Here is a 27636-nt window from a genome sequence, read left to right on the forward strand (position 1 = left end):
TTTCACTTTATGTACTCAAAAATAAATCCAATCAGAATGGTTTTGAAATTATGAATTGGAATTTGAATCATATTAGGAGATTTTTATCTAATTTAGCCATAATAATGAGATTTTTGGGGGGTATTTTTGCCTTTATTTTGATAGGACAGTGTAGAGAAGACAGGAAGTAAAGTGGGAGTGGGATCAGGAAAGGTCCTTGAGAAGCAATTCGAACTTGGGATGCAAGCAACAGCGCTTTATAGGCTATTGCTGCTGACCTAATAGTGAGATTTTATACAAGCTAAAAAAATTGTTTAAAGGGATAGTACACCCAAAAATTTTTATTAGCCCATTATTTACTCACCCTCCAGGCATGCTACGTCTATATGACTTCCTTCTTTCAGACGAATCCATTCGGAGTTATGTTAAAAATTATCCTGGCACATCCAAGCTTTAGAATGGCATGGCTGGGTGTTTCTTTTCATCAGTCCAAAACAAGTCCAATAAAGTGCATCCATCCATAATAAAAAAAGTCCCTTACATGGCTCCGGGGGTGAATAAAGGCCGATGTTTGTTTACAGGAGCATAGGAAGCAAAGTTTCCTTACTTTACTCTCCTCATGGCTTATATCGAAATCCTCCAGTATTTTTCGTTACTTCTAATTTGTCTGGAAGAGAAAGTCATATGCACCTAGGATGCCTGGAGAATGAGTAAATAATGGGCTAATTTTCATTTTTCGGTGAACTAACCCTTTAAGAACCATTCCTTTCTACATTCCATTGTCCTGCATCAAGCTGTGCTTTAAAGGCCTTTCGTACAGGACATGCTTTTGCATATTAAATTGAGATGCATTTTTTGTAAAGTTGAATTTATTTAAACCTGAGCGGTGCAGTTTTAGAATGGCACAATGGCCAAAGACATTGGTCTCACACGTGTTTATATAGAAAAGCAATGGATGTGGTTCAGTAGGTAGTAAAATAGCCTAATTTGTTCATCACACAGACAGGGACTCGTTGAAATCTCCTGTTGACATTTAATCATGTTCGTTTGTTATGTAGTGTTGTTTGAGCCTATTCATGTGTGCATGTGCAGTAGGTAGTTGTGGATGCTTTTTTTTTTCGCTGTCTCTGTTTTGCAGGGCAAAAAAAGCTTGATGGAGAGAAACGGTCTTGCTGAGTTGTGCTTTGCTGCTTCCTGTGTTTGGAGGCGTGTGGGTGTGCCAAGAGTGTTGTAGTTTGTATGTGGACTTGGCAATCTTCTGCTGTGTGTCTGTGGCTTCTCGATTGCAGTGGCAGAGCGAAAGAACGAGTTCGAGAGAAAAAGCGAGAGATGGCAGACGATCAGCTCTGTGGGCAGGGGTGATTCACAGCTTACAGTAAATGTGCGTGATTCAGAAGGAGTCTCCTTTGATTGGCATGGCACATAAATGGGCTGGCTCATGGACTGTTCGTCTCTCCTCCCAGAGTATTGATTGGCTCTTACTTATGGTCTGAAGGAATCATGTGTTCTTCTCAGCTGTGGAGTCCTAGTTGCAAGACCAAAGCCTTTTCCAATTTCTAGTGAACTGTCTTCCTAGATTATATTTTTAGGAATCATAGTTACTCTATGAAGACTCTTCTTTGTAGTGAAGCAAAACCGCACAGTCACAATCAATGTCTAATTCCGAATGAATGACTCTTATGGCCTTCTTTTTTTAGTGAATAAAACTAATAGTCCAGTTCCTGAATGATTGACTCATATGAGCCAATTCTTTTTAGTGAATCAAAACAATACAGGGTGACTAGTGCAGTCCAATTCCTTAACTAGTGAATCTTCTGAGTCGTTTTTTTTTTTTTTTTTTTTTTATCAACACTTCCAACTTAGATTATACTGTAAGCCTTAAATCATTATAGCTAGACTGGTTGTTTACAAAGCATTGTGTTGTTAAAGATACAGTTTTGTCAGTACTATTTTATGAAAATAATTGAATACATTTACTACTTTTGTTTGTTTAGAGTTCTTATTTAATACACAACCTCATGAAAGACTTGAAAGTCATTAAAAAGTCTGTATATAAACTAGGGCTGTCACTAACGATTATTTTGGTAATCGAGTAATCAGTCGATCATTCTGACGATTAATTGAATTGTTTTTGCTTTAAATACACGTAAGCAAGCGATAGCTTTTAAAATGACTTAAAATACATATATAACAGCAATGAGACTATAATAATTAGTTCAAATAAAGTATCAAAAGCAAATAAGCATGTGGTTTTATTGAACAAAACTGTTAAAATATATAATGTATTATAAACAATAGAGCTAATGTACATTATGCATTATAACAAATGACTGCAGAGGGCGTCAACGCAATTCTTGTTTAATATTGACTAAACATATAATTCAAATGTCCACTTAATTTGTAACATTTGGCCATTTCTTAATGACAAAAATGCTGCAGCTACTGTAATTACTTAAATATGTGGAGCTTTAATTTTGAAATTGTGCCTTTTGAGAAAAATATTGATGTATTCTCATTAGTTTGCATAGGTTTATAAATGATTTACCTTACAAATCTGATTTAAATGGCGCATGTTGCATTCCCAAATTAACATGATAAACCCAAATTCACAGCAATAGATGGCAAAGATGGAGTTTGAGGTGTTCCACACATGTAAATGATAACAGTTGGTGTGGAGCAGCATTTACACATGTAAATAATTAAAGCATGTATATTTATTTTATTAAATTGTAGCGTTTGTGAATTCACAATAGCATTATACTTTATTATGGTTTTTAAATTGGTTTAATATATCACTGCAGCCTTGGAAAAGTCTACTAATGTGTTTCACGGATTCTTGTCTCCAGGATGTGCCACTTCCAGCATTTTGCTGGTTACTTGACACTGCCAAAATGTAGTCGAGGGTTTTTTTAAATCGAGTACTCGAATTAAATCGAGGAGTTGTGACAGCCCTAATATAAACACACCTGTTTACATTTTTTTTTATTTGTTTATTTATTTATTTATGGAATTTTCTCATTGTTTGGCAGTGCAGTGGCATTACTTTCCCCCCAAAATTATTCTTCGTCAAACTACTAGCGTAATGGTAAGTAGAACAGGAATCTTTATAATCCTTGTGATTCTTACCCCTAAGGGTTAGGGAGCAATAATAGCATATATTACCAAGCATTATTATTTATGATGGCTTATAATGTTAAGACAACATTTCATTTATGGCAATCCCAAAATGCATTGTGTTGGGGTTTTATGTTTTGTTTTTGTTTTTTACATCTACAGACACTTGCATTTATTTTCATGCTTCTCTCCCTCCCTCTCCCTCTCCTGGTTGAGTTTGCTTTTGGGTATGTTTTGAGCCGGCACGTGCATTGAGCTGTGGTTCCGCTGAATGTTACTTAATGCACATTGGGAGCCCATTGAGTAATAAGAGCTCCCAGCTTTCTATGCGAGTGTGTGTTTTTACAGGAAGCCACTGGAATGCAGCCGAATGGCCCACAGCTCTGCTTTAAGCCAGCGGCAGCAGCAACAGCACAGAGGCTGTATTCATTTAGCTTGTCTCTTTTGCTCCCCCCGCGCCTTTCCTACAGTCGTCACATGGATATCTAATGTAAAACAGCCCAAGGGACAGAAACACTTTGCCTTCTATCTTCAGAACCTTTAGGAGACCATGCTTTTTTTTTTACTTAGTGTGGCCTGATGCCCCATTTCCATGTGTTTGTGTATATATCAGATTACATCTTAAAGGGATAGTTTACACAAAAATGAAAACTCATTAAACTGTCATTAATTAATCACATTCACCCGTAAGACCTTCATTCATCTTCGGAACAAAAATGAAGATATTTTTGATGATCTAAGAGCTTTCTGAATCGGCATAGACAGCAATGTAATCGCCACATTTAAGCGCAAGAACATTGCACATTGCATTTCCCCTAAATTGCATTTTTAGTGTTGGTTCAGTTAATATGCATGCTTTCTAAATCTAAACCAGTAAGGCAGGAAGATCGTCATATTGAGTGTTATTTCTTTCATTCATAAATGTAGCAGTGGAGTGTCTCAGCATTTTATAGTCTCTTACCACATAATTTCTGTCCTTGTGATCTGAATCATCAGACAGTAGCATTCACAGTGTCTTTCAGTCCAGGGCACCACTCAGTATTTCAGATTGGAGTATTAGAGGATTTAAGGGCTGTCCTTTCAAACAGCTAGTCAAAGTGTATCTGAATACAGCAGTCTCAATATTATTTTGCAGTAGCGTTTGTTGATGCTAGAGTTACACAAATGACACACTTCACCTTTAAGGTCTAGTGTATTTGTTTCTGCGTGTTGTTTTGAGGTTTACATTGCTCAGTATGGCCAGTTGCTCTGTGGAGTGCATTACAGCTTACAGGCCTGCTGTTGCAGGGGAATTATCAGCTCATTATGGGTCTGTTTGCCTCAGTGAGTCCTGTGTTCTCTTCCCCCCGAGCCGCCAAACAGACCTGAGCGCTGGCACTGGTCCCAGCCACAAAAACTTTCGCTCGTTCTCTTTTCCTGTCACACCCACACACACTTATATGCATCCTATCAACGCCAACACTGATGTGACCAGGAAGTAAAGTTGACTGGGCTGAGAGGGGCCAGGGAATAATAATGAGGACTTCCCTTCCCTAAGTACAATGGTATGAAATCTCTCTCCTTTCTCAAAGTAAGAGCTGAAACATTTTTTCTCACTAGTTGGCTTTAACTGAAAACGATTAACTTTCCGTTTCTTTGTTTTACAAAGAACACACACAAACAAACAGGGATTTTTGAGGTCCAGAAAATCGCATTTGCCTGCAAGCTGTAACCTGGTTATGATTAGTTGTTGAGTTTTTATTGTCATGCCATAGTTCTGCTATCATCTGTTATAGTCGCCCCCTGCTGTCCAGTGCTGGTGGTCGCCCAGTGTCTGCCTGTTCCTGATGTCACATCCTGCCGTGAATGAGTTGTTGCATAAGACCCTCATGTATGCTGGCCTTCCCCACACTCTTAGCGTTTTTGCAACTGACAAACGGCGATGTCAGCAAAGCCCCCTGTTTTCGCCCCACAGTACCACTGCTGTTTGTGTGTACATGAATGAACGTACAAACACAGGCAGCATATGGTGCTGTTCTCTTGGACATGGTTTATGCTTGCATTCATACAGGATGCATTTTTTTGAAACATTGAGACAGATTGGAGTAGTAAGGAATAGAAAGCAGGGGTAGAGAGACTTGAGATTTATCTCTGACAAACTAGTGAAATGTTCATATCTAAACGTCCCCCATTGTTCTTTTTAAATCTTGTAAGAAATATGCAATAAAAAGTTGAGCCAAAAAAGAAAGAGACACAGATCGATACATTCCAGTGATCTTAAACTGAGCTGACATTCAGCTGAAATAAATATATATAAATAAAATAATTAGATATGTTGCCTTGGCAACTTACTGAAACTACTGAAATTATTAACTGAAATAAAAAAGAAAACTTTTAAAAGAAAAATTTGAAAAAACTAAACTAAGAAAAAATAACTTGTCCAGATGAATAATCGAAAAGTAATTGAAACCAAAATTCTCACAACCTGTAACCAATGCAATTTGTAAACGAAAGCTTACTACACTTGCCCCGCCTCTGTGGTCTTCTGATTGGTCTACTGTTTTGAAACTGGCTGATGTTAACTGAAAACTTTTAAAAGAAAAATGGAAAAATGCATCAAAAGTTTTTTAAAAATGCACCAAATTAAAATTAAACTAGGCTGGATGATTAATTGGAAAGTAATCGAAACCGAAATTCACAACCTCTAACCAACATAATTTGTAAACAAAAGCTCACTATGCTTTCTCTGTGGTCTTCTGATTGGTCCACTGTTTTGGAACTGGCTGACATTAACTGAAATAAAAATGAAACTTTTAAAAGATAAAATTGAAAGCCAAAACTAAGAAAAGTCTACAAAATGCATCAAAAGTTTCTAAGAAAAAAAAATTAAGAAAGTAAGCAAATTAAAATAAAACTGGGCTGGATGAATAATCGAAAAGTAATCGAAACCAAATTTCACAACCTCTAACCTACGTAAATTGTAAGCAAAAGTTCACTATGCTTGCCCCGCCTCTGTGGTCTTCTTATTGGTCCACTGTTTTGGAACTGACTAACGTTAACTGAAATAAAAATAAAAAAGTTTTTTAAAAGAAAAAATTAAAAACCAAATCTAAGAAAAATTGAAAAATGCATCAAAAGTTTTTGTAAAATGAACCAAAATTAAAATAAAACTGGGCTGGATGATTAATCGAAAAGTAATCGAAACAGAAATTCACAACCTCTAACCGAATTTTCCCATGTTGGGAATTAAAAAAAAATGTAATATACAAAAACTATAAGCGCATATAAATATTAATAAAATAAAACAAGTGAACATTTATATTGATCAAAAATTTAGTAATAGTGCAGTTTTAGTATGGCATGAATAGAGTAGTTTTAGGTAATTGTATTATTGGGTGAGTTATTACATATACGCACTTGATATTTTCAGTAGGGTTGTTCTGATTCCGATACTAGTTTTGAAAATGCCACCGATACCACAAAAAAATTCAAGCGTCGATATCAGTGAGTACTTGAACCCACGTACCGATCCGATACCTGGTTGTGCCCGCTAGCTTTGCTTAACGCTGCAAATCGAAAGTCAGTTCTTTGCTGCTCACAATGCAAACACAGGAAGTTGTGTTGTGTTGCCACAAGCAACCACTGTTTAGAGCAGCGAAGAAGAAATAAAAACGTGCTAGCAGTATGTCCGCTGTTTGGCAGTATTTCAGACTGGACCAACCAGCCAGTAAGACGGCGACATGTCTCTTATGTAGGACTGTGTTATGGATTAGTATTTGTAAATGTTAAGCCACAAAATGATCATTTAAATATGAATTCTGCATGTCTCTGTGTTAATGAATGACGCAGACACGCATTTGTGTTTACTACTCGTACTGAAGCGCGTGACACTTGCAGATGAGAAACGGCAAACAAAACTAAACCGAACTAAACCAGCAGCGCAGCGCTGACCATTTATCAGCTCGAACCGCAACGCAAACAAACTTGCACGAGCCCAGAACAGCTGTATTTGGGAGCCAAAGTTGATTTTGCGACACTGTTACTGCTGCCAGATAAAGTGAGAAGCATTTGAATTCACCGCACAATAAGGTTGCTGCGAGATCTACAGTAGTCAACATTTGAAGTGGATCAAACCTTTCATTAAAGTTGTTCTAAAACCAAAACAATTCCAAGTTCTTGTATTAGGATAACTTTGAAAGGTTTTAATCCACTTCAAATGTTGACTACTGTAGTGGGAATATTTCAAATTCTGCCCAGAGTCTGTTATAAAACTGTCAGAAAACCACTAGTACTGTTAACTATATAAAAAAAAATTACTGTCAAATGTATGTCAGATAATTAAAAATACTCTAATAAAACATGAACAAATGTATACAGTGAACTAAAGGATAAGTCTGAAGCACACCATAAAATAATAGCATCAATTCATACAGGGATAGTAGTATCTACAGCTGTATATACAGATACACACCCAGGTATCGGATCAGTTCTCGGTATCAGTATCTCTAATTTTCAGTTTAATTAAAGATTAGTACAGCTAATACACTGCTTTAGGCTTAACTTTGTGTGCATTTCTCATGAGATTTATAAGTAACAATGGCTGACCTCTAATCATAGTAATAAATTGGTATCCACTTTGTTTTAAAGGATGTTTTTCAATGTTGCAAACAGCATGTTATGCTGTTTTAGATAAATCTGAGTAGAGTTAGTGTCACTGTGTCTTCGGATGTTTGTTGTGCTGAATATTAACTGGCAGAAATTGGTCCAACATGGGATGGTAAACTCCTTCATGTTGTCTGTACAGTACTCTGGTGTTCTAACTCTTTCTGTAGTAAGAGTTACTACAGAAAGACACAAACAAAACCAACCAATAACTGTTTAGGTAGTGAACTTAACCTTGTTTGGGGTTTTCATAAAAGGGTCATTTGCAGGCAAGGGAATAATCAATAATGAGGCTTTGATTACATCATTGCATATTTGGCTGGAAAAAGCTGGCTTTGAGTTGGGAGTATAATAAAAGTCTGTTCTCTTCGGACTTTGGTGTATTGTGTGTATGGGAGGCGCTGGGATCATTTGTAAACAATGCCTTCCTTGATGCCAAGAGCTAATGTGCTTTTGTAAATGTTCATCTCGTTTTCGGTGTTTCTATCTCTCTTCAGTACTGGAGCCATCCCTTCTTTCCTCCCAGCATGCGTGCTTTCCGGTCGTCTTTCTCTCTCCTCTGCATCATTAAAGCGCGGGCACACTCTGCACAGATATTTAGCCCTTGGCCACCTGCCCGCCTCCATGTGAGCCTCATTTGGTGCGTTTATCCTGTTTCCCATTCAGCCATTGAAGTGTTGTTTTCCTCTAAACTTGGGACCGCACCTCTGGTATGCAGAGCTACAACTTAACACACCCACTGTACTTTTAATATTACAAGAAAACCGTATGTTTAAAATCAGCTGGTATGACAGGGACCTCTGTGTCTGTGTGTCTGTTGCTGTGTATGCACAGTCCTTGCAGTGCAGCCTATGCTCTGAGGCTGGCTTGCTTTTGTGCATCTATTCAGCTCGCTCTATTGTGAGCAGCGGTGCTAATTGCAGCCTGAATGGTCTCGGCTAAATGTTTTGTGACAGTTTGAAAGCATGAAAGAGAAGAGGGGCACACAAGAAAAGGAATCCCTCTTTTTTTGTTTTGTTTTTCCTCCCTCCTAATGGTACAACGGAATGCTCTTGGCTTTAACCTTCAACTCACATGCAACCCCGTTTCCCCTCCCTCACGAGAGAGTCTCCTCTCCGAATCAGGAATAGAGGTAGATATAAATAAAGCCCGGGCGAGGGAACAGAGATCGGATCCTACCGAAGCCGTGTGGGACGAACGGGGCGGTCGCTCGCGCACTGAGCTGCAGCTCCTTGGCAGCATTTCAAAAATGAGCCTCGGAAGCCTCGCGAGCAGCAGACATATTGTAACAGGGATGGCCAGCGCTCTGCACGCAGCCTAGCGCTTCTATCAGGATGGTCGGGCGACATCTCTCCTCAGGTACTTTTCCACTTCTCTGCGACCCCACCCCCTCCAATCTCGTAGTACGATGCTCCACGCGCTGATAACAGGCTTTTCCTTTGCTTTGCTCTCTGCTGTACTGCTGCTGTTTGATCTGGAAGCGTAGCATTCGTATAACTGCAAAGAGAACGCAAATCCCTGAAGCTATTGCATTGCATGTTAGAGATTAATGCAGGGCAGAGGTTTGCTGCGCTCATCTGATAAGCTTTCTTCAGCGAGACGTTGTAAGATGTTGACGGCAGCTCTAAGCTTTTTTGGCTTCAGTTCAGATTTGATAAAATGGCGTCCTTTACTACGCAGTGACTCTACAGAAGGACAACGTTTGTGTTGGAAACACACTATCCTCTCTTTTAATAGACTCCCTCCCTTATCTTTAGTTGAAAGTGCTTTTTTTGCGTGGTTGACAGAAAGCCTGGTGTGCACGAGCACTGCCGCTTTGCTCAGATCTGACACAGACTGAGCCGTGCCTGCGCATGGAAAGCCACACAAAAACAACAACAACAGAGTTGAGCGAGTGCCAGGAGGTTGGGCAGCGTTGCCAGCTAATTAACACAACAGGATCCTGGTATCCATATGTGGGCATTTGCGCTGCATTCAATGTTGTTATCAATGTGTCATATTTAGAATGAACATATTTCTTTGAAAGCAAAGTCTGTGGTTGTAATCTGTCAGTCCAGCAGAGGGAGATGCTTGTGGTTGGGAGAAGCAAAGCTTTGCGGTGACAGCAGTGAAATATAATGACTCCAGGCTAGCATATACATGTGAACCAACACATGCAGTCATTGGTGCATGTTTGTGATATACATTTTTAATTCTCAAGTTAAGTTATGACCATAGCTACCGTGTCTTAAAGCAAGCCAGGAAAAAAATGTTTTGATCATTCTAGCCAGATCTTGCAGTAAATGGCCATTTAGATAAATAAATATTTTTTTCAAGTGAAATGTAAAACTTCTGGGAACTTTTCATTTGTCTGCATTTGTATAAATTTAATTCTGTATCAAAATGTTTTAATATTTTCCTAAATATCAAAACTTTTTATAATCTAATTAAAATCTCTTGTAATATTTCTGTTTGCATATAGTGTATTTTATCATAACGTATAAAAACTGCATTTGTTTTGAGTGATTATCTGAATGAGTGAAATTAATGTAGTTTACAGGCACAGTATTTCAATATTTTCTTTTTCTTTCTTCCTGTAGAGCTGCCCCCACAGAGTGGCCTGGCAGCCCAGTATGAGAATATATCCCCCAATCGCAGTGCCACTACAGCCTCTACCAACAGCTGCAGCGGCTGGGATCCACTGATTATTGACGAGCGCGATACGGAAGCGTGGCCTTCCATTTCATGCAAAGAAAGCCACGCCCCTGCAGGATGCCCCTTGGACACTGAAAGTATCAGTGACATCAGCAGCATGAGCATGGCCACAGGAGCTGGCCAGCAAGGCCATTTCTCCGCCAATCACCCAAGCAAAGCCAATGCCAGCCACTCAGGAGGTCTACTCTCTAGTCAGGGTGGGGCCAGCAGAGGCTGGGGCTCTGGCCCATCTCCTGCCAGTGGAGGAGAAGGGAAAAATGAAGTCTCCAGCACATCAATGGGAGCCAGGGGTTGGGGCTCCTCTAACTTTAACTTGAACTTAAACCCCAACGCCAACCCCTCTGCCTGGCCAGTTCTGGGGCATGAAGGGACCGGCATGGGTGGCGGCAGCTCTGGAGGAAGCAACCCTCCTCCTCCTAATCTCTGTAGCCCACCGGGCACTCTGCCCAGTCAGGGCCCTAGCAGCAGTGGCAGTATAGGTGGTGCCAATGGAAATTCTGCAGGTAATGGTGGCAGTGGCAATGGCAGCACCACATGGGGTAGCATTGTGCCCGGTGACTCCTCAGAGCCACACTCCACCCCATCCACGAATGTGTCTTTCAGCTCCGAACCTCAGAACCTTAACACTGATGGACCAAATCACACTAAGCAAGAGCCCAGAAGCCCTGGCCACAGCCTGCCTAACTGGGGGGTTGGGCCTGCAGGCATGGGCTCGTTTGTTCAAAATCCAGGAGGAGCCTCGCAGGTCAATGGGGATGAAGAACCTGTTTGGGGTAATGGAGATGCTCAAAAGTCTGGTGGTGGCTCAAAAGACTCTGGTTGGGACTCAGGGAGCAGCTGGGGTCAAGGAGGGGCCTCAGGCACTTCTGGCTGGGGACAAGCTGCCTCAACTGGAGACTGGGGGAAGCATTCCAACAGTGAGGCCAAAGGATGGGATTCTTCAGGCTCTCCCACCCAAGAGCAGCAGCTCAATTCTTGGGGTCGTGGGGCCAATGCCCCAGCCAGTGAGGGAAGCAGCGACAGCATGGAATGCAATCCTCACAGGAGGGTCCGCTCATCAAGAGATGAGGCTTCCCCTGTTCTGCCTGCCCAGGATATGGACCCTCGGGTTCTGTGCAACACAGGCTGGGGACAAACACCAGTGCGTCAGCACACCGCTTGGGAGACCGAAGAAGCTGCACGCTCCAACAGTAAGAATGACATTGGAACTGACGCCTGGGGCTCATCCTCAAATGCAGCCAATGTAGGACCAACACCAACTTCTGGCAGTGCCAACCCAAACTCTGGCACTACATCCAGACCTGACTCTGGGGGCAAGAACGAGGGCCCCAGCAGTGGAGCTGCACCTGGATGGGGCACAACCATGCCATCACCCCAGCCTAGCTCTGGTTGGGCAGATCCTCCCAGCAACAAGAAACCTTCCAGTGGTCCAGGAAGTTGGGGCAGTACCCCAGCTGGAGGTCCAGGCGGCAACCTGCAGAAAAGTGGTCAGACTTGGGGTTCAGAGGAGAAATCTCCTACCTGGGAAGACAGTCACGCTAAAGCCAAACCACAGGGCTGGACTGAGGTGCCCAAAACTTCTCACGGATGGGGCAATGGACCTAGTGGAGAAAGCGGGTCTGGAGGAGAATGGGGCGAACCTGGAGATGGAAAGAAAAATGGTCCCTCCAGCTCTACCTGGGAGGGAGAGGGAACCAGCTGGAATGAGGGCTCCAGAGGATGGGGAAAGCCTGCCCCGTCAGTAGGAGGAAATTGGGGAGATGCACAACACTCCAGTGTGCAATCACAAGGATGGAATAACAAGCCCCAGGAGGGCACCAATGGCAATAGTGGCGGTGGAAGTATGGGTTCTTGGGGAGGTCCTAGCTCTGTAAAGCAGAGTGGCTCTGGTTGGAGTGGAGGAAATGGTGGAGGTGTTAAACCTGACCATACTGGAGAGCCCACTGGATGGGAGGAGCCCTCTCCACACTCCATCCGGCGCAAGATGGAGATCGATGATGGTACCTCAGCTTGGGGAGACCCAAGCAGTTACAACAAGACAGTCAATCTCTGGGACAGGAATAACCCTGGCATTCAAGGCAAACCAGGACCTGGCAATGCCAACAATGTACCCAACAACCATCATCATCATCCCCACCATAACCAGCCTCCAATGCAGACCCACAGCCATTCAGACCCACACAGGCCAAATTCAAACAATAATCATATTTCCCCTGATAACGCTGGCCCACATCAAACAGGGCCACCTCACAATAGAACAACACACATGAATCCAGGTAAGAAGACTTTTTAATTTGACATAAGCTGTCAATAACCTTTACCAGGTTTAAATGTATCACTACACTTTTGTTTGAATGCTAGCAGAACAAATAGAAATGTTCACGTAAATCAGTCATCAGAATAGTATTTACATTCTGTCTACAAGTGTAGTTCAGCACAGTGTTTGAGCCAGGAGGAAGTGTGTAATTAGAGTTGGGTCGCCATCTGTGGGGAGTATCACTAGGCCTCAGCAGGATTCTTGGAACAAACCAGACGCCCTCTGCTGTTTGTGTGTAGCTTTGCACTCCCTCTGCCAAAGCTGTATTTAACATGGCACCCTCAGATCTCCCTTGTGCCAAGAACTGAACAGACATTAAATATTGCAGCTTATTATTCCATTTTAAGACAGAGGAGCATATAAATGGACATTTGATTTTGAGGAAAAAAAAACTTTTAATTAAAATGTCTTTGTTAAATGTTAATTTCTTTATCAAACTTTGTACTCCAATTGTTATGTGAGAAATGCAAAATAGAAAATAAACTTTTGGACCAGGCTGTATATACTACATGTTGCCAGCCTCAAGAGCACTTTAGTATATGGCTTATGATGCAGTGAAACCTAAAGGCACACTTTTCCTGAGTTTTTCTGTATTCCTTTACAGGATGGGGTGAGATGTCAAATGTCCATTCAAAACCTGAGCCCTCATGGGGAGAGCCAGCCGCCCCTCCAGTAAGTGTGGACAATGGCACTTCAGCATGGGGTAAACCCCCAGGTGGCTGCGGCAGCTGGGGTGATAATGGCCCTGAGGTCTATAGTCGAGGCAGCGGACCTCCTGGATCTGCCCCCTGCAAACCTGGTTAGTTTCATAAACTGACATTTTCAGTTGCTTTAAGTTATTTTATGTGATTTTTAAAAAGTCACATGCACTTATTCTGTGTCAGTTATATGGTGTTGTAGACCTATGTTGGTCAGGTGGTAGTGATCAGAGCTTTGAAATGTGTAACAACAGAGCCCCCTGTTGATGTAAAAATGCACTACAGGATTATACCTGTTTTGGTATCTCAATAAGGACAAGTTATTTATATTGTTTGTAAGCATAACCATTTGCAAATGATAATCTGTGTTTCTGCTAAGGCCACTTTCAATAAGGTGTGTTTTTGTTCCTCCAGCCCCCAAATCTATGCAAGATAGCTGGGGTGATAGAGAGGACATGGGCCTGTCTGCAGGGCAGTGGGAGCAGGATGAGGGTGACATGTGGAACAGCACTGCATCTCAAGAGAGCAACTCCTCCTGCAACTCCTGGGGCAACCCACCCAAAAAGGGCCCACCAAAGGTAAAAAAAAAAAAAAAAGAAAAGAAAGAAAATTGTGTCATTAATACTCACCGGCATGTCGTTCCAAACCCGTAAGACCTTCGTTCATCTTTGGAACACAAATTAAGATATTTTTGATGAAATCCGAGAGCTTTCTGACCTTTTGAACGGCATGAGAGTGAGTAATTAATGACAGACTTTTCATCTTTGGGTGAACTATGCCTTTAGTGTAGATGTCAGTCGCATTACATGCTGCAGAAATAGTAAATCTGTCTCTGTTTTTCATTAAAGGGAAAAGTCCCAAACAAACAGGATGATACTTGGATAATGAATCGTCTCATCAAGCAGCTGACTGACATGGGCTTCCCTGTGAGTACTGCTGATCTTTCATAAAATACCATTTCTTCCTCTGTATATAATTTGATTTGTGTCCCTGGGGTTATACTGGCTGGATAATTGTGCGTTATCCGTATAGTATAAATATCCAGTTGCAAATGTATTCAATTATTAAAATTAATCTTTGTAACAAATATCAATGCAAATGGTTGACATGGTATTTACTGAGTGTTTGTGTTTGCCTTTGCAGAGAGACCCTGCAGAAGAGGCTCTCAAGAGCAACAACATGAACTTGGATCAGGCCATGAGTAGGTGTAAAACCTTCAATGTCTTCAAAACTTCTCTGCTAGAATATTGTATTCAACTATCGTTTGTGTGGTAGGCGCCCTGTTGGAGAAGAAGAGCGAACTAGATAAACGGGGGATGGGAATCTCTGACTACAACAACGGCCTAGTCAATAAACCAATGGGCTGCAGGCCTTCAGTCATCTCCAAAGAATCCTCCTCAGATCGTCCCCCCTTCTTGGACAAGGTATGTGCTTCTCACGAGTATCAGCACATTCCTAGTTACTGCATAATGGAGACTTCAAATTGTGCTGCATTTATTTATTTTGTTATCTGCCTTACCTACCCTAGGATGCTGGGCTAGCAGATGATGCCCAAACCTCACCGTTTATGCCTTCTCCGAGCCTGAAGCTCCCATTGGGTAGTGCTGCACTCCCTGGCCAGAGCCTTGGAGTTGCAATGCAAAACTTGAACAACAGACAGGTGGGTCTATGAAGATCCATGTATATTTAACATTCCAGCATTGTGCTAATCATCATCAACCTGGCTTTCAAGATGCTGTCTTTATTGCCCAGGCAGTATGATGAGAGATAGCTCTGAGCATGTCCTCAAAGTCTAAATCAGATTGGGTTGTTTTGTGTGTGTTTGCATAGATGCAGAGTGGAGTGTTTGGTAGTAGCGGAGCAGCACAAGCCCGGGCCCTGCAGCAGCAGCCTCCTCCCCAGCCGTCAGTGCCACCTCTCAACTCGTCCCAGCCTAGTCTACGCGCTCAAGTGCCTCAGTTTTTCAGCCCTCAGGTGTGCAAATACAGATGCTTGTAGTTCAGCACCTTGTTGTGACACTGGCTTCATTCGGTGACACATAGTTTTTCACTTCTTGAGTAAATGTGGGAGTGATGAAATCATGCTGAAATCTGACTGTTTTGTTTACTGACAGGTTCAAGCACAGCTTTTACAGTTTGCAGCAAAAAACATTGGTCTCAACCCTGCACTTTTAACCTCACCAATAAACCCTCAGCATATGACCCTGTTGAACCAACTTTATCAGCTGCAACTGGTAAGTGCATCTTATCCTTAAATAAGGAATGTTTTTTTTTTTTGTCAGAAAGCTTTTACTCCTAGTTTCTCATCTTAATAAAAACTTGTCACTTTGATCTTAGGCGTACCAGCGTTTACAAATTCAGCAGCAGATGTTGCAGGCACAGCGCAGTGTTTCTGGCCCCATCCGACAGCAAGAGCAGCAAGTGAGCAGTTCATTCCAGCAACTAGTGTCAACTTGATATCATTAAAATGTCACAATTCTCAATACTGATTAGTTTTAATATCACACTTCTGTAAAAATCACACACATGTCTTCTTGCAGGTTGCACGTACAATCAATAACATGCAGCAACAGATCCAGCAGCACCAGCGGCAGCTGGCTCAGGCTCTGCTGATGAAACAACAACAGCAGCAGCCACAAACCTCACACCCGGGTCTGCACCCCAACGCAGGCAAATCAGCTCTGGACACATTTCCAACCCATCCCCAGGCCTCCAGCCTCTCTGTTTCCGATCTTCAGACCAAAGAGCCGCAGTCTTCTCCAAACTCCTTCTCACCCTACCCTATTTGTGAGTACCCTACCAAAACTTATTTCCTTCTACCCTACCAGCACTTCTTTACCAACATCTTTTCTTTTAAATAAGTCAACATAACTGGTTCACAAATTGACCCAAATGATTTATTGGAAGATAGGTCTGAATCATAATGTTTTTATATTCAACACCACTGATTGTTGCATATGTTCTTCTCTTGATTGTAGCTGGATTGAACCCTAACATGAATGTAAACTGCATGGATGTGGGTGGCCTGTCCATTAAGGACTCTCCTCAGCCTCAGTCACGCCTGTCACAGTGGACACACCCAAACTCCATGGAGAACCTCTCTGGAAACTCCTCTCCAATGGAGCCCAACTTCAGCAAGCATGGTACATATGGTACACATTCACATATTGTGAATATGTGGCATAGTAGGTAATATTAGCCAGGATACTGATGAAATTCCATATCACCAATATAATACAGGTGCCATCTCTGCAGGCCCCAATCTGGGTCCCCCAAGTAAGCCCCCACTGGATGACTCCTACAGTCCCTACAATCTGATTTCCAGCTCTGAGTCTCCTGCCAGCCCCCTGGCACCTCATGATAGCTGGGGTCAGGGAAAGAACACCAATGACAAGATCTCCAATGGGACCAATGTCAACTGGCCTCCAGGTGACTAACTGGCATCTCTAAAATCTCTTTGGGCTAGTAGGATTATGAAAGCATTAAAGGATTAGTTCACTTCAGAATAAAAATGTTCTGATAATTTACTCACCCCCTATGTCATCCATGTTCATGTCTTTCTTTAGTTGAAAAGAAATTTAGGTTTTAGAGGAAAGCATTTCAGGATTATTCTCCATATAGTGGACTTCAATGGGGATCAACAGGTTGAAGGTCCAAATTGCAGTTTGTGTGAAGTCGACGATAAGACCTTTATTCCTCAGTTGGGATTGTGTAGAGCCCTTTAAAGCTTGAAACTGAAAATTGGACCTTCAACCTGCTGATCCCAATCAAAGTCCACTATATGGAGAAAAATCCTAGAATGTCTTCTACAAAAATCTTAATTTCTTTTCGACCGAAGAAAGAAAGTCATGAACATCTTGGATGACGTGGGGGTGAGTAAATTATAAGTGAATTTTAATTCAGAAGTGAACTAAAACTTTTTTGAATGTTTTTAATTTTTTTTTTTTTTTTTATTTATTTATTTTTTTGCTTATAAACCTGTAGCAGATTTAAAATAGTTTGGATACTTTTGATCATTTTTACACAAACCATTTGAATGTCATTACACTAGATTAAAATGACATCAAACCAAGTAACATCTGCAAAAAATAAATACATTTTTCAAAATGACTTTTAAGTGACTAGTTGTCCAGCAGAGTAACCACAGGTGTAGTTCACCATGATAAATGTGGACTTATTCAACTACTTGACAAACTAATGTTTAAAAAAAAAAGGAAAAGGAAATAATCAAGTATATTATGTTTTTCTATTATTTTATACACTACCACTCAAAAGTTTGGGATCAGTAAGACTTGTAATGTTTTTTTAAAGAAGTCTCTTATGCTAATCAAGGCTGCATTTATTTGATCAAGAATACAGAAAAAATAGTAATATTGCAAAATGTTATTACAATATAAAATAATGGTTTTTGTAATGTAAATCTATGCTATCACTTTTTATTAATTTAACACATCCTTGGTTAATAAAAGTAAGAATTTCTTTCAAAAGATAAAAATGTACTGTCCCCAAACTTTTGAACCGTAGTGACTATTGTACATACATACATGCCTTTTTTAATATTTTATGTATTACACAATGTGTCTCAACTGATCTGATTTGTATGAAATCCCTCAGAGTTTTGTCCAGGAGTGCCCTGGAAAGGACTGCAGAATATTGACCCTGAGACTGACCCTAATGTGACCCCAGGAAGTGTTCCCAGTGGGCCCACCATCAATACCAACATTCAGGATGTGAACCGCTACCTGCTGAGAGACAGGAGTGGAGGTAAGAGCAAAATCACATTTTCCTCTCAGAGAAAATATCTATTATTGACGTTTCTGTCAGATGACACTGGAACCACAACGCCTGAATAAATCCCATAACACCATGTCAAGTTAAATATTTTTTAACTAGACAGTTTTTTTTTTTACTTCATATTTTCTTTTTATTTAGAATGTCTAAATGTTTTTCACATAATACAATCACTAAGATTGCCCTAGGTTTTTTTCCTTTAGTTTTTCTTTATATTCTCTACATACGTTATTTTTCTGATTTCCACTTTGCCTGCTTTGTTCGCGACACATCGCAGGTTCCACCCCAACTTCCTCACAGGGTGAGGCTCTGCCTCTCTCCGGCGATTGGCCAGTCACTAGCTCTTTCAGTCTGTCCTCCCCCGAGGCAGACAGCACAGGTACAACTCCCAGAATTCCCTTCCTGCCCTCAGTCCTGCTCATCAAACTCTTCTCTTACCACTTACTGTTCAACCTAGCATGGGGCCCCAAACGGCGGCCGCATACCTGTATATCTAGTGCATCCAACTCGAGTGTGGCCCTTTCCCCTATAGAGAGCTCTATCCCGCCTACATTCATCTGTACATCCCTTCAGTGGTGTTAGTCACACACTGTCCCTTTGTGCAGCATGGTCACCGGTTATCTGTGATCTTTTTTTTGTGAGATGGAAGTGGTGAGACATAAACTCTTAGGGCCCTGGGGCCTCTCTTTCCTGTTTGCGGTGGCACCTCAGTGACTGTGACTACTGTGAGAACCCCTTTCACCACTTGTGTGTCTAATTCTGGGGTGCACAGAATTAGAAACAGGAAATAAGATGTCAGTTGGCGTATTGTTTTATTGTGTTTCCTCCTCTGCCCTTTTTCACACTTTCACATCTCTGATCTGCAGGTAAGCTGTCTGACATGAAGTCCACTTGGTCTCCGGGGCCCATCTCACATACCCAGGCTTCTCTCTCTCACGAGCTTTGGAAAGTCCCACAAGGACCCCGTAACACAACGGCTCCCACACGGCCACCTCCAGGCTTGACCAACACAAAGCCCTCGTCCACGTGGGGCGGAAACACCCTGGGCCTGGTGGCTGGTTGGAGCAGCTCCTACTCTTCAGGTGTGTGTGTGTGTGTGTGTGTGTGTGTGTGTGTGTGTGTGTGTGTACCTGGTATTCATCACGTTATGGGGACCAAATGTCCCCACAAGGATAGTAATACCAGTAAATTTTGACCTTGTCCCCATTTCTTAGGTCCCCATGAGGAAACAGGCTTATAAATCATGCACAATAAGTTTTTTTGAGGAAGTAAAAGTGTGCACAATCTCCTGTGAGGGCTAGGTTTAGGTGTAGGGTAGGTGTAGGGCCATAGAAAATACGGTTTGTACAGTATAAAAACCATTACGCCTATGGAATGTCCCCATAAAACATGTAAACCCAACATGTGTGTGTGTGTGTGTGTGTGTGTGTGTGTGTGTGTGTGTGTTAAAGGCGCAGTTTAATCCCAAGCAGATATGTGTTTACACAGCTATTCTTAGGTGAAGGTGTGGGTGTATTGAAACGGCAGTTGAATTGTCAGTTGACTGTTTTATGTGGGTGTTAACGCTAGTCAAAATGTGTGTGTGGGGGGGGGGGGGTCAGGTGAGGTGTGGATTGGAAAGGTTGGCGCTTTTGCGAGCACAGGCTCTGGCGGCATAGCGAGTGCTGTTTTGTGGTCTCGCATATGGCGCGTGTTAGTCAACATTCCCCCTCTGTTGCTTGATAACACTTTCATGACATTTAACTGAAACGCAGTTGTTTACCAGACTTTTTTGTATGAAAATGTGATTTTGATATGTTAAAAACTTATTTTCCATACAATCATATTCAAGGGTGATTGGGGTTGTCAAGCAGCATCATGACAGAAAAAGATGACCCGATATAAAAAAAATTCTGGTCAATACTGAAAAGCTTTTCAGGTTTAGGCTGATATTAAAGGGTTAGTTCAGCCAAAAATGAAAATTCTCTCATTAATTACTCACCTTCATGTCGTTCCAAACCCGTAAGACATTTGTCATTTTTAGAACATAAATTATACTTTTTGATCAAATCCAAGAACTTTCTGAGTTAGTAAGAACAGTGATAAAGCACCAGCACCACACATATGCGTCAAAGACTGGCATGGAAGATTGTATTGTATTGTATTTATTTACACATCTCGCATCTCTGAAATCAGCGAAGCACATTTTCAAATGGCCACTGTCTTTATAAATAAACCGCAAATTCTTGCCTAAAATACTCTTAAAACTACATTTCATGACACAATAACAGTAATATTTAAAAAAAAATGATGCCAATAAATGGTGGTTAAAATACATTGCTAAGGGAACTCAACCAATCAGCATGTTCAGTGCCCTAGTCCCAAGTTCTACATGGAACTTCATTTAGATACTGTTACTTAGGTGGAAACACGCCGAGTACTGCCCGAAAGTCCCTAGTTCCTTGGGAAATTTCCTGCGGTCGAAACAGGCGTTTAAGTAGCAAAGGTATATTTGTAGCAATAGCCAAAAATACATTATACGGGTCATTACTAGGGCTGGGCGATTTGGCCTAAAATCAAAATCTCGATTAATTGAACATTTTAACCCGATTACGATTAATGAACGATTATTTTATTCATTAATAAAATTATATTTAATTATATTTAAATAATATTTATTTTTTTGCCCTCATAGTTCACTGTTCACTGTTTTGTACAGTAAATATGCGCACATATTACAAGTGAGAGATTTTTGAATGAAGGGTGCACACACTATCTACTATCTATGATTATTTATTGAACATCAGTGTTGAACAACTGAAATTAAAGCACACATTGCTTAAAATGAAAAGTCACATTTTTCTTAAATTAGTGAAAATAAATAACTTGCACTTTTGGAAACAAAATAAATTATTTATAAAATAATAATAAATATTAAAAGTAGAAAATAAGCAGTATCTCTTCTAAATAAAATTACTCTTGTATATCCTGTAAATACTTTTTACTGTATAAATACTGTTTAAGCTCCCCATCGACATGTCGGAGGAATAACGCAACGTAACGGAGCGGGGTCACGTGACTCCACGTGCAGTAGTGTTTTTAAAGGGAAAGTAATTGAAATAATTGACCTGGAAAAATTTGATCGATTATAGGTTCTGAATGTCGATTTCGATTACTTTTCGATTAATCGCCCAGCCCTAGTCATTACGCCAAAAATCATTAGGATATTAAATAAAGATCATGTTCCATGCATTGCTTAGAGCTTCATTTGAACAACTTTAAAGGTCCCATATTGTACACATTTCTGGAGGTTTATTTTAGTCGTTGATGTCCTTAAGAATATATATCTGCAGTATAAGTGCCAAAATCCATCTCAATATATTTTTACAGCTCCTTTTTTAGGAGCTCTGTCAAAAACAGGTCGATTTTGGCCCATCTAATTAATATTCATGAGCCTCTCTTCTGATTGGCCTGTTGTTTTCTGAGTGACGCACAGCCAGGCCAATCACAGGTAACTACGGTCATGTATCGTTGTAGCTGAACCCAGAGCCATGGAGAGAGCCTAGCCTGCTGATACTCAACAGGATATTTCAGAATGATCATTAATGTTTTTTCTTTTTCAAACACCGAATGCAGTAAGCTACATAACTGTTGCTTTAGTAAAGCCCCTTTCACAATGCGCGCTGATTCTGGAAAATTACGGGAACGAGCGCTGTGTGAACAAAAGCCAGAACCATAAAGGCAGAGTTGTAGTGATGATGCACGTTATCATGCGACTCTTCACAACAAAAAAATACGTGCAAAGTGGAATGAAGCGGCGATCAGACAGAGCCAGCTCCTCACTATCAGCGCTGAAGCACAGTTTGTTCAGGTTAGTTTCAGTTTAGTGAATCGTACGCGTCGCATTACATCTCACATCCAAACGTTACATGTCTTTATGGGTTGTGTGTAAAGCACGCACAGATTCCGGAAAACAACCGTGAATGAACCAAATTAAACAACTCCGGAACAAATCATGGGACACATTATCCGTGTATTTACCGGAATCGCTGTGTGAAAGAGGCTGAAGTTGACGTGCCTCTGGTCTCTTATATTCACGTTGTTCTGAAGCCTGTGCAATGATGTAGTTTCAACATCTATCGACTGAACAGGGTTTTCTAGATTAGTTTTCGTGTTGTTGTTGCTTAGCAATGTTATGGACGCGATGTTGTCTGGGTTTGACAAAAGGAGGGTGGGACGTGATTGGTGCTCGGGGTGGTGACTGAAGGCGGTGACTGAGTAGATCGGACGTCACATCGTTACGGAAGTCACAGCGGCTCGTGAAAATGAACAGCTACTTTAAGCAGGCTGTGTGCAGTTTACTGTGGATTGACTGTTTTGAAACTCATATGGTAGTTACATAGCCCCTAGACCTCAGTTATCATGAAAAATGCCAGGAAATTTCGATTTTGACAATATGGGACCTTTAAAGGTGATTTTCTCAACATTTAGATTTTTTTGCACTCTCAGATTCCAGATAGTTGTATTGTAGATGATAGATGTATTTGTAACAAATCATACATCAATGGAAAGCTTATTTATTTAACTTTCAGATAATGTATAAATGTCAGTTAATGTCAGACAGTTGACCCATATTACTGTTTTTGTAGTCCAGGGTCACATAAAAAAATGTTTAAAAAGGGTGAAACAATTTACATAGCCATTGGAATTTTCTCACGCTCACCAAAGATGCAAAAATACAGTAGTATTGTAAAATGTTATTACAGTTTAAAATAACATTTTTACTTCAGTATATTTTAAAATGTAATTTATTCCTGTGATGGCAAAGTTGAATTTAATGCAGCCATTATTCCAGTCTCCAGTGTCACATGGTTTGGTGAATAGTTCAAAAGAAATTTGAAATAGAAATCTTTTGTAACATTACAAATGTCTTTATCAGTTTTAATCAATTTCATGCAGCCCTGCTGAAAAAAAAAAAACGTTTTGAACTGTAGTGTACATGGTACTTTATTGCTTAGACTCTGTTGCAGTGGTTATAATGGACTGTTATAAGAAAATTTTATCACAGCATTAAATAATTATTTCTCTCACAAAGCAGGTACCACGTGGAGTACAGACAGCTCCAGCAGGAGCACTAGCTGGTTGGTTCTGAGAAACCTCACACCACAGGTATGCTTGTGGCTACTGTTATATTCATTGATCTCTTAGCTAATCGTATGCAGTGTTATCTAACCCTCTTTCTGTTCTGTGGCGTTTAGATTGATGGTTCAACACTGCGGACACTCTGCATGCAACACGGCCCGCTCATCACATTCCATCTCAACCTGACGCAGGGCAATGCCGTGGTGCGCTACAGTTCTAAAGAGGAGGCAGCCAAAGCCCAGAAGTCCCTACACATGTATGTAAATGTTTCACTGATGTCTTCTTTTTGAAGTATCTGTATCATAACAGGTTCTCCCTTCTTTCCAGGTGTGTTCTGGGAAACACCACTATACTGGCAGAGTTTGCTGGAGAAGAGGAGGTGAACCGCTTCTTTGCACAGGGTCAGTCCCTTACGCCCACCACCAGCTGGCAGGCCAACCCCGGCACCAATCAAACACGGCTGGGGGGCGGAGGGACGGCGGCTACGCACCCCATTGGCCACTGGAACAGCAGCAGTCTCGGAGGAGGAGGCGGAGGAGGAGGAGGCGGAACAGGTTCTGGCGGCAAGGCGAGCAACGAGCTGCTGTGGGGGGGTGTACCGCAGTACTCCAGCCTGTGGGGGCCGCCCAGCGCCGAGGACGGCCGAGTGGTGGGCAGCCCCACCCCAATCAATACGCTGCTTCCTGGAGACCTGCTGAGCGGAGAGTCCATGTGAGAGTGCCAAGCGCTCGAAACCCCCTAAGCGCAGCAAAACATGAACCTTCACGAGCAAAAACCAAGCAAATCATTTGGCGATAATCAACGTCAGTGGAACTGTGAAAAACCAAGAGACAGGAGGCTGAGGCCACACTTGCATAGCGGCTGCTGACCTTCTTCCTCTTCTTTTTTTTGTTTTTGTTTTGCGTCTTTTCATGTGTTATTTTGATCATTAGGCTTGGGTTACAGTATTCTATAGACTTCTTACGAAGAACCGTGACTAAAAGAGAAGTGAACCTTTACCGAGACTTTTCTCTAATAACTGATACCAGTGTGAAAGTGTATTTTACTACAAACCGACGAGACAAGCTGCCATTTTTTAAAATTCCTCTGGCGCGAGCACATCCTGTCAGCCCAATCACAGCATATCGCCCTCTCTTCGAAGAAACGTGCGTCATTCCAAACCAACTACTCCCTGTCTTTTCGACTGGATCCATGGCTTTTTTCAGTTGGATCGTTTGGATTAATTCACAGCACTAAACTTTAGCCTTAACTGCTGATCAGTTCAACTCCATTTGTACTCTGAAGAAACTCATCTTGAGAATTGCACATTTTCTCATTTTCTGAGCCAGGACTGTCATGGTTTCGATCTCAGTACGGTGCCCGCCAGGGGACACCTTCGGTTCACTTATGTTTGTCGTGGCCACGACATATAAACTCGTGGGAACATGATATTATGTTGTGGCCACGAGATATTAATTCGTGGGAACGTCATATTAACTCGTGGGAACGTGATATTATGTCGTGGCCACGACAAACATAAGTGAACCGAAGGTGTCCCCTGGCGGGCACCGTACAGCCGCAGCGTACGCGCATTCGTCCTTCCTGTTTCCCTCGGTTGCCATCTGTCCTCGGAAAGGACGGACAAGTATCCCTCTGCACATTTGAGGCATTTCTTCTTAAGCTGAGAGGACACGTGGACAGCTGAGGAATATATTAACCACTGCTCACGATGAAAAAAAAACTGTACAGGAAACACTTTTTTCAGATGGACTACTTTCTTTTCCTAAATGACTTCGGTCTCTCTCTCACTCAAAAAAAAAAAACATAAGCCCTCATTGTTCGTCTGAAGTGCAATATATGCCACAGACTCTTCCGTCCATCTTTACGCAGTGCTTTTTTTGCTGATGAAACGGTAGGAGCTCGCCTGGGGACGGGGGGGAATAGAATCAAAGACTCGTCTCCTGCTGTGTCCACCAAGCGTGGGACTGAACAGAAGAGGACTCTCTCAGTGTGTAAGCCCATGGTGATGAAACATTCACAAGCACTTCCTCTACACACTCAAGGACAAGTGTGACTACAGGGGCAACAGGGGCTTCAAACCAAATAAGAGGTGTTTCTTGTAACCCAGTAGACAAAGTGCATTTTTTTTCGTTGTTGTTGTTGTTGTATTTGGTACAAAAGTATGGAACAAAGAAGGCGTGGTTTCTTCATAGCACTTAGCAAGAGCGTCAAGCTCCGACTTCAATGCCAACAAATTACACATGGACGTGTGAAACTGACAAAAAAAAAAAGCAACGATGAAAAGCAATCTACCGAACTTCTCCTCCACGCTCCTTTTTGAACTCTAAACGGATTTTGCCGTTCCTTTTCTTCTTCGTCTTCGTCTTTCTACGGTCTTTCGACTTTGAAGTCAGACATTTCGAAATGGTAGCAAAATGAAGGGATGTCTGATGAGGAAAAAAAAAAACACCACCACCACCACAAGACTGAAGCGTTCACGTGTTTTTGGGGTTTTTTGTTTTTCTTTAAGATGATATATATCAAAGTAAATATCACTGTTACAGTACTCCAAAATCATTAGCCTTTTTGTCTGGAGATGCTAGACGTGTTGTAATGTTTCTAATGGATTCTGCGGGGCCTGGCGGCCCTGCCTACCTGTATGATAAGTGTGGCCATTGAGTGCCTATCTGCTGTGGCGCCTCGGGTGCCCACACTTTTGACTTTTGACCCGCTGTGCCAGGCCGGCGCACCAGATGCCAGAACGGACCCGCCTGGGCCGGAGCAGTGGCTCCTTCAGACCTGGCCAATCAGTACGTACTACTACTGCGCCAGCACTCGACCTCGTCTCAACTTCACTCTCATAGACTCTCTCTTTCTCCCTCTCATGCAAAGATCACTTTAGCTGGAAGTGGACAGGTTCGTTTTATGTACTTTTTACGATCGATCGGGTTTTTCCCTTCTGGAATTGCAAGTGTTGTTTTCTTTTTGTTTTGGTCAACATTGCTGTTGTTATCGTCGTTGCTGTCGTTGATGTTATATCGTTATTATTTTGCGCTTTTTCGGTTTTGTGTGTGTCAATGCAGTGGTCTCTATGGTAGCTGCTCTCACCAGCCCCTTTTGCTGCGCATATGCAGAAACACTCTGATTAAGAGGCACACCTCAGCGTGAACGGCTGAAACGACGGAAATGGGTTGGAGACTAAACCAAGAGTAGGTCGTTGGTGCTCAGTTTGTCTTCTGCCTCTCCTCTGCACTTTCCTCCGCTCCGCTCCGCCAGGCCACACACTCACACTGGTGCTTACGACAAAGGGCAGGCAGAGTACACTACTTTACTTTACCTGGTCGCCTCTTCTCACAGTAATAAACGCAAACGATAACGGAGACTCGGCTCTCCACTTCTATGCAAAGACCGACCGAGAGGTGCAGTTCACGGCCTTCAGCTTCAATCCGTAGTTCTCTCCAAGCCCACTCTTCAGCTCACCAGGTGATTGTGCGAAGGCAGCTTCCTTACAGCGTGGCCTAAAGTAAGAAACCGGCCCGCTTCGTTTGAACTGATGACCCGGCCCTCACTGTTTACTCTCTGAATGATCTCTTACATTATGTACATGCAGTCTCAGGGCAGCCTCAGAGAACCCCAAACTGTTTTATCGTCACGTGGAGGGCGTTATTGCATTACCCGACGCGGCTTTAAAGACGGGTGGGCGAGTGGACTCGGAGAAGGATTCGCAACGTGTTTTTTGCTTTTCTGTTTAGATCCCGATCTTAACCTAGACATGAATCGATCAGAGTTGTTTCTTGAAATAGAGCACATGGAGATGGAGAGGTAGAATGCAGGCTGGCACCAAGACAGACGGGTAGCACCTTGTCCCGGGTATCAAATACAAACGTCCGGGAGGACTGCTGAAAATCAAACAGGGAATCCAGAATGTTTAGGTGCACTGTAGAAGGTTCGCATTTGGGTACATCTTTCTTTTTTTTTTTTCTTTAACCAAAAAGGTTTTTGTCTGATTATTATTGATATTGTTGAAAAGGAAACTTTAATTCTGTAGTACACTCTTGACTGAAGTGCTTCTCTCTGCAAGCCTTTGACGCCCTTTGTGGCGGACAGATGACTCTGGGGTTGCTGTATTGATGGTATTAAATTCTGCCCTGACTCGATAGTAGGGGAACGGTGCAGATTCTTTTTTATTTGACTTTTTTTTTTTTTTTTTTTGTAAACAGGTCCAGGTCCATATGGACCTATTGTATCAGGAGGCCTGGGGCACATGCCAGTTGATACCAAGTCTTAAAAGGGGGAAAATCCC

The 27636-nt window shown here is 41.9% G+C and overlaps 1 protein-coding gene across 1 annotated transcript in view; it reads left to right on the forward strand.

Annotated features, from left to right (window-relative positions):
- tnrc6c1 (trinucleotide repeat containing adaptor 6C1) overlaps nt 1-24699 on the forward strand; it is a 68479-nt gene extending 43780 nt beyond the window's left edge. Inside the window, exons 5-23 of the mRNA XM_073832448.1 lie at nt 10314-12704; nt 13350-13544; nt 13858-14021; nt 14292-14369; nt 14587-14644; nt 14719-14867; nt 14972-15103; nt 15274-15417; nt 15557-15676; nt 15780-15863; nt 15983-16229; nt 16421-16585; nt 16683-16871; nt 18057-18206; nt 18511-18612; nt 19100-19315; nt 23308-23381; nt 23471-23610; nt 23682-24699. Coding sequence (XP_073688549.1) covers nt 10314-12704; nt 13350-13544; nt 13858-14021; nt 14292-14369; nt 14587-14644; nt 14719-14867; nt 14972-15103; nt 15274-15417; nt 15557-15676; nt 15780-15863; nt 15983-16229; nt 16421-16585; nt 16683-16871; nt 18057-18206; nt 18511-18612; nt 19100-19315; nt 23308-23381; nt 23471-23610; nt 23682-24069 — 5186 coding nt within the window. The 3' untranslated portion in view covers nt 24070-24699. The remainder of the gene's footprint in view (nt 1-10313; nt 12705-13349; nt 13545-13857; nt 14022-14291; nt 14370-14586; nt 14645-14718; nt 14868-14971; nt 15104-15273; nt 15418-15556; nt 15677-15779; nt 15864-15982; nt 16230-16420; nt 16586-16682; nt 16872-18056; nt 18207-18510; nt 18613-19099; nt 19316-23307; nt 23382-23470; nt 23611-23681) is intronic.
- The last annotated feature ends 2937 nt before the right edge of the window (nt 24700-27636 follow it).

Source organism: Garra rufa, chromosome 1 (assembly GCF_049309525.1).
Source record: "Garra rufa chromosome 1, GarRuf1.0, whole genome shotgun sequence".
NCBI classification, from domain to species: domain Eukaryota; kingdom Metazoa; phylum Chordata; class Actinopteri; order Cypriniformes; family Cyprinidae; genus Garra; species Garra rufa.